We start from the raw sequence: 7,333 nt of genomic DNA on the forward strand, positions 1-7,333 counted from the left end.
GTTTTAATGAAATCCATATAATATGAAAATATTTAATAAAAAATAGAATATATGTGAAGTCTATTTATGCAGCAAACAAAGTGTAACTAGAGCACCCAACACTCCAAAGCAAAAATTTTTAATGGGACGCCCATCCCTATCGCACCTCTGATTGGCTCGTCACAAAAGGGTTCACTGTGACAATCTTCTAAAAGACAATGTATGGTCAGAAAATGGTGAGATGCCAACTGTAGGGGGGCCGAGGATGCTTGGTACCTCTGAGAAGGATATATGTATGTGTCATGTGTTGGAATATTAATATTATTTGATATATCTAGACTATTTTTTGCAAAGGTAAAACTTTTTGCAAACACATCTCATTTACAGTAATCATCCTTGTTCTTAGAATAACTATCTGTGAGTATAGATGCAGCCTCCTATCTATACATATATAGCTGCTTCTAATGGTATATGTGATGTCACAGCGACAATGTTCTATGGCTGATGGTGTCACAATACACAGACAGTTCTTGATGCCGTGTAACGCCTGATTCCATTGAGGGTTGTTGAAGGCGTTAGAGAGAGAGGAGTGTGGTAATTTGTGATTTCAAACATGGCGAACAAAAAGCGTTTCAAGCGAAATATTGTTATGTCCGACTTAGAGGACCACAGTGATGAGGATTACCATCAGGTGAGCCGTCATTCCTCTGCATTATTCTCATATATTACCAATCTATGATCTGATGATTTATGTGACAACTTGTTTGATTGATCAATATTGCTGATTGTTGGCTCCTTAATAGCTGATAATGAACAGTAATATTCCTTTTTGGGGGTTGGGTAAATAAACTGTGACCTTAGGAAATCACAAAAGTGTGACCGTCACTATCAACTATTACTTAAGAATAAAATGCCCCCTGCACCATGGACCCGTCGTTACCTTATGTGCCTTGTGAAAGTCAGAACTGGCCCCGTCTGTTATTTTTAAACCCTTAATCACGTTTCTGATGATTTGTTTCACATTTCTTATATTTCTTTTTCTAGTCCCATCCCAAAAAAAGATTGAGACTTCCGGACCATCAAACGGAAGCAGGATTTAATGCTGTTGTAACATCTAGAGACCCAGGTACTGAATCCCTATATAACCTATTCTCTGCTGATATGTGCCCCAGATATAGTGGGTTTTATGAGAACAGCTTTGCTCGGGATTGTTGGGTTTGCAGCCTCTATGCTTTCTTAATTTTACTTTTCATTTTTTAAATGTGTTGTGTGTGACTTAAACATGAAAGCTTTTCGTTATTATTCACGTATCAGCATTTGATCAGCAGTCCTCAAAAACACGCTTCATTGTAAAGAACGTTTCTGGTGCTGCAGCTCACCCAGCGGGACGGGATTATAACAACTGAAGAGGACAATGATTTTGTTTCCAGTTGCCTCTTCATAATCTTGATAAACATATATCAATCATTACAAGCCTATCCTAAGGATTGCCATTAATCTTCACATCCTGGAAGATCCCTTTAATTATCATTTATTACTGATACCTCTAATAACCATCTAACATATTAATTTTCTTTCATTTACTCAGATCTCATTACAGCTTTACCATCTTGTAGCAATGACATCTACAGGTAGGATAAATCGCATCTTCTCCAACGCTCAGCTCAGGTCCCATTGGGAGACATTTCTATTGAGGGCAATAAGTATCCTTCATCCCGACCTCATATAAGTCCCTGATAATCCCTGGGCTCTGGATTATTTTATCAATAATTTCATCCATAATTTGATTTCATTTTAATATTAGAATTTTCCACACTGATTCCTATTTCTATATTTGTTTTCACAGTTACTTCAATGTCACTCTTAAGTCTGATGATGAGGATAATTCTTTTGGGGAAGAAACATCATCTGGCAAAAGTAAGGATTAATTATCTGTATTTTCTAGACACATCCTATATATCTGGTATTGTACACAGTCCATTGATCCGTATTTTGTTATATGTTATTCACAGGGCGCAGGACTTCTGATAATGAAGCTGCCGATGCCGATGAACAGTGCGGATCACCAAAGATTTCTATTGTCAGCGTTGTTGAAAGCCTTATAATAACACCATCATTTTCTGTCACTGGTAAGTGTCAAAAATCTCCTGATTATTTCACAATCTATAAAGATTACATACATTTCCCCTAAAGATAATTTAACAATAGACAGGTGCACCTTGACCAGATATAAACAAGAGATCACTACCATGGCACTTTACAGTAAAAAGAAGTAGTGGCCATGAATACCTGGAGCCTCTTCACTCCCTTTCAATCAATAATTGCAGATTTTGCTAATCTCTATAAGAATATTACATAGAGGCCCTAATGTAAAAATTACCCAAAATTTTCACTGCTCCATGTTTTCTTCCAGGTACAGAATCATCTGGCTATCTGGAGAGATCCACCTCATACAAACAGTAAGTTATATAAAGTTATAAGATATGCTATAAGCTAAGAAGTGGTGCCCCCTACTGGTGGACAACTTCAGCCGTCATCTCAGTTCACAAAATCCAGCATTCTCACATGTCTTTGATTGTTTGCACCCCCAATCCATGTCAGGGTTTAGTTAGTCGCCCCTCTCCTCCCTGTGTAATTCCTTGCACTCAGAGAATCCTTATACTGCTGCTCACATAGAGATAATATTGGGTTCTTGCATTGGCATTTATGGGAGATTTATTTCAGTGCTTATTCCTCCACCTGCCCGGACTCATAGCCAATTGCTTGCTACTCCTATTATATATGCGCCCCTGATTGTCTACCTTTGGGGTGGCCTAATCATTAAATGGGAAATCCCTTCTAAATTATAGGGGAAAGGAATGAACACGTAAATGTTCTATATGTTCTGAAATATAACCAAAGACTTCATATATGATCTTCTGTTCCTGCCAGTCCTAGTTGTTACATCCAAGGCTGCTTCATAGAGGAAATGACATCCCCAGCATCTCCATATGTGAAGGACTTCCAGAAGACCAAACACGAGTTGGTGACGCGGCTCTTCAAACTTTACAACAGCACCGTGTTTCAGAACAAGGTACCGTATTTTGCGGTTTATAAGACGTACCGGATTATAAGACGCACCCCAAATTTTGAGGAGAGAAAGAGGAAAAAAAAACTTTTTCTTAATAAAATGGTGGTGCTTCTTACAATCCTTGTGTCTCATTTCTTACCGGAGGTGGTGGCTGCAGTGAAGCGGGATCCCAGGTTTGCTGCTAGCGGAGGCAGGTGTGGGGAGATGCTGCGGACCCCTGACTGGGAGAAAGCGGTGTTTGGTTGTGCGACGTTGCAGATGTTCGGTGGTGCGGGGGCTCCACCACCATTTTGTGAAAGCACGGAATGCCCACACTTCCATGGTTTACATTGCGGGGCATGCGCAGATGGAGATCTTGGTGCTGAGATCCCATCTCCCAAGATCTTGGTGCCGAGATGTCCATCTGTGCATGCACTGCCCCTGGCAGCCAATTTCCCAGAATCCACCACAATGTAAACCATGGAAGTGCGGGGGTCCTGGGCTTTCACAAAATGTCGGCGGAGCCCCCGCACCACCATACACACGCAGTGTCGCACCTCCAAACACCCCCTCATTCCAGCTTGAGGCCTTCAGCAATGCGTCACACTTGCCTCCTCCAGCAGCAACCTTAGGACCCTGCTCCACCGTGGCCAGTAAGGTATATTCGAATTATAAGATGCACACCCATTTTCCCACCAAATTTGGGGGAAAATTGTGCTTCTTAGGCTGGTTTCACATTTGCGTTTTTTAGCGCTGGAAAAAAACGCTAACCTGCGCATGCGTTTTTTCCCCTATCTTTAACATGGGTGCGCATACTTGCGCGCTTGTAAGCGCATGTATGCGATTTTCATGCGCTGCGTTTTTTTGGGGTGTGCGATTGGATTTTCCAGACGCATCATGTTGCATTTTTTGGCCCTGCAAAAAAGCGCATGCGCACATATGCGCACGTTTTGCGCTAAAAAGGGCCATTATAGCCTATGGATGCGCATATGTGCGCACTGGCATGCTCATGTAAGCGTTTTTTTGCATATGCGTTTTTTTTTTTAACCATGGAATTTAGGGGTTTGAGTTAGAGTTAGGGTTAGTTAAGGGGGTTTAGGGTTAGGGTTAGGGTCAGGGTCAGGGTTAGGGTTGGGTTTTGGGTCAGGGTTAGGGTTTAGTATGGTTTGGTTAAGGGTTAGGGTCAGGGTTAGGGTCAGGATTAGGGTTAAGTATGGTTTTGTTAAGGGTTAGGGTCAGGGTTAGGGTTAGGGTTAGGGTTAGGGTCAGGGTCAGGGTTAGGGTTAAGTATGGTTTTGTTAAGGGTTAGGGTCAGGGTTAGGGTTAGGGTTAGGGTCAGGGTTAGGGTTAGGGTTAGGGTTAGGGTCAGGGTTAGGGTCAGGGTTAGGGTTAGGGTCAGGGTTAGGGTTAGGGTTAGGGTTAGTTAGGGTTTAGGGTTTGGGTTAGGGTTAAGTATGATTTGGTTAAGGGTTAGGGTCAGGGTTAGGGTTAGGGTTAGGGTCAGGGTTAGGGTTAGGGTCAGGGTCAGGGTTAGGGTTAGTAAAGTCATGGTTTGGGTAGTGTGAGGGGCCACCTAAAAATGTTGGAAAAAAACGCAAACGCGGTAAAAACGCGCTAAAAACGCATACAAACGCATAAAAACGCTGCGTTTTTTTCATGCATGCTCATAAAAATGCTTGAAAAAAACGCAGCAGTTGTATGCTTATGTATGCGTTTTTTCAATGCGTTTTTTTGCGGGAAAAACGCGCTGCAAAAAAAAGCAAGTGTGAAACTAGCCTTATAATCAGAAAAAAAGGTAAATGTTATAATCCCCCAGATTGTAGATCAATCATTTATATTATGGTATCTGTAACTCTTCATGTAAACTTCTATGTAATAAATCATCGATAACCTTTATTATTCCTCTGTGTGAATGCAGAGTTATAGAGGTGCAGAGGTAGCAGTCATCCCCGGACCCTGGTGCCTAAGGAAGTCTTTAGGTCCAGTAGTCTTAAGTTATACCTCCATATTGTGGGGTCCTAGAAGGGACTGCATTTTCCGTTGTTTGTCATTGAATTACAGATACAATGTATTTTATTTCTTCATTTCTCATCTTTAGCTTCCTGAGTCTAAACTAGAAATAAAGTGGAGTAAAAGACTGAGGGCAACATCTGGATTCTGCATTAACAAATTTGAGAATGGCGAACTATACTCCACAATTGAACTGTCGGAAAAAGTGTGTGACTCCGCAGGTAAGTTTGATATGACAATTATTTGCCAAAATGATGACGTTTTGATAGAAGTAACAGGTTGTTAGGGCCAGACTGAAGTTACTGCAGCTTTCATAGCTTGCAAACCAGAGAAACACACACATGCCTGGTTATAAATTCTCAACTGGATAGGGTCATTGAAAAGCCATCAAGGACCCCTTTTTCCTTTAGTGTGGGAGATCTGGAGGTGAATAATGTATAAAATACACATAAATAGTAACTGCCAGGGATGTAACTAGAAATTAATGGGTTGAGGAATCAGAAAATCTTTCAAGTCCTATTGTTGGTGAAATCTCCAAAGCTCCAGGACAAATGTCTCTTAAGCCTTCCCTATAATATAGTCTAGCACATTGGCACTTGTCCTGTAAAGCACCTTTATAACTTCTAGTAATTGTATATTTTCTACCTTTAGAGCGTGTTAGAGACACATTAGCGCATGAATTGTGCCATGCCGCCTGCTGGCACTTTGACGGAGTACAAGGCGATTGTCATGGTCCACTCTGGGTATGGTACACTAAACTGTTTGAATGTGTCCACCCTGAATTGCCACCAGTGCCCATATATCACACATTTAACATCAACTACACGTACAACTACGTGTGTGCATGGTGTGAATATAGGTAAGGAGATATTTTATTATGATATAATTATAAATTAGCTAAATGAATGCAACTAATATTATGAGATCAGGAGATCACTGAAGACTGAGATCTAATTTTCCACAAATAATCCATGCCCTTCCTCTAATAACTAATATTTCTGCCCTTTCTTGTCTGCTAATCATTGTTTTTTCTGTCTCCACAGTGTTGGGCGTTTCACAAAAATCAGTGGAAAGAAAGCATTTTGCAGAAAATGTGGGGGCAGTCTTCTCATGCAAAATACCAACTAAAATGAGGACTGTCCATCTCCTTGAGATCCTACTCCATCCACATCTCAGGGAGACCCATAGTCCAGATATTACACCTGAATCTGGCAAAATCCAACAAAACCTGAGATATGTAATTTAGTCCGCTCTATCAAAGAGAAGCGATTTATTGCTTTTGTTACCAAATGTAAGTATATATATTCATTATTATTTAGTAATGATGGTCACAACATTTATACAATAGTCAGGAAACACATGTCCTACAGAAACAATGTTTTATCTACTTACAGCATTAGAAAGGATGGCAGATTAAGAATACAGTGTTTCACTCACCGGGTGAGGTGGATGGGCACACAGGCTATGGGCATCAGTATCTCATAGTCATCATACTCTATCCACACAGTTGCTATGACAGAACTGCAGTCCAGATATCAGAGATTAGACCAAAATTTGGAATAATCCAACAAAACCTGCAGAAACGTAATCCTGACTGTATTATTAAGTAGATGTGATCTATTGCTTCCATTACCAAATGTAAGTATATACAGTATGTCTTTATGGTAAAGCTGTATAGTAACAGGCAGTAGACACAAAATGTATACAATTGTCAGTGTCCAGTACATTCAGGAACCACATATCCTATAGAAACAGTGTCATATCTGCTCACAGCAGACCAGTAATAAAATTAAAAAGTGAGTAAGCGAAACATTATATTTTTTAAATATTTTTTCTGTAATACCTTTGTCAACGTGGGAGTGCAAAACAAGATCATATCCAGTTATAATGTCCTTACTACATAAAATAAGTTTATTATTATTTTAACAAGTTATTCCTATTATCCACATTCACAGAATACGACCATGGAAGCAGCTCTTCTTCCAAAACTAAGGATCCTGCTGACAGTCCGTCATATTTTTCCGAAGGCTATGTACAATGTGACTTATCCAAGCAGAGATTATGCCTACAACTCCTGTGAGCGTTCATCCTAATGGAGAGTTGCTATCTGCTAGAGTCCTCATAAAACCCGGAAGAGCAGAATTATACCAACCATTGGCCTACTGCAGTAGAGGAGGAAGAGTGTTTTGAGAACATTTCATAACACGAAAAAATAAAGCAAAAAAAAAAAGAACAGCTGGTTATCCTCAGATATATTCTATAACTAAACCCTTATATAGCAATACAATCTCTTTT

General features: G+C 40.2%; 1 protein-coding gene across 1 annotated transcript; it reads left to right on the plus strand.

Moving 5' to 3' along the window:
* Window positions 1–989: 989 nt before the first annotated feature.
* Window positions 990–6,321, plus strand: LOC141092802 (germ cell nuclear acidic protein-like). The gene is made up of 9 exons (XM_073579140.1): window positions 990–1,105; window positions 1,568–1,610; window positions 1,826–1,896; window positions 1,992–2,108; window positions 2,393–2,438; window positions 2,911–3,052; window positions 5,127–5,259; window positions 5,690–5,897; window positions 6,082–6,321. Exons 6-9 carry the CDS (start codon window positions 2,948–2,950, stop codon window positions 6,164–6,166), a joined length of 531 nt encoding a protein of 176 aa, XP_073435241.1. The 5' UTR covers window positions 990–1,105; window positions 1,568–1,610; window positions 1,826–1,896; window positions 1,992–2,108; window positions 2,393–2,438; window positions 2,911–2,947; the 3' UTR covers window positions 6,167–6,321.
* The last annotated feature ends 1,012 nt before the right edge of the window (window positions 6,322–7,333 follow it).

This window comes from Dendrobates tinctorius, unplaced genomic scaffold (assembly GCF_039654945.1).
Source record: "Dendrobates tinctorius isolate UK_male_01 unplaced genomic scaffold, ASM3965494v1 ptg000060l, whole genome shotgun sequence".
Taxonomy (NCBI): domain Eukaryota; kingdom Metazoa; phylum Chordata; class Amphibia; order Anura; family Dendrobatidae; genus Dendrobates; species Dendrobates tinctorius.

What these genes read in the sequence shown, in the direction of transcription:
- LOC141092802 (XM_073579140.1), top strand. Translation starts at nt 2,948, where the DNA reads ATGACATCCCCAGCATCTCCATATGTGAAGGACTTCCAGAAGACCAAA. An exon ending in GCACCGTGTTTCAGAACAAG is followed by an intron (nt 3,053 to 5,126) that starts GTACCGTATTTT and finishes TCTCATCTTTAG; the next exon opens with CTTCCTGAGTCTAAACTAGA. An exon ending in AAAAGTGTGTGACTCCGCAG is followed by an intron (nt 5,260 to 5,689) that starts GTAAGTTTGATA and finishes TTCTACCTTTAG; the next exon opens with AGCGTGTTAGAGACACATTA.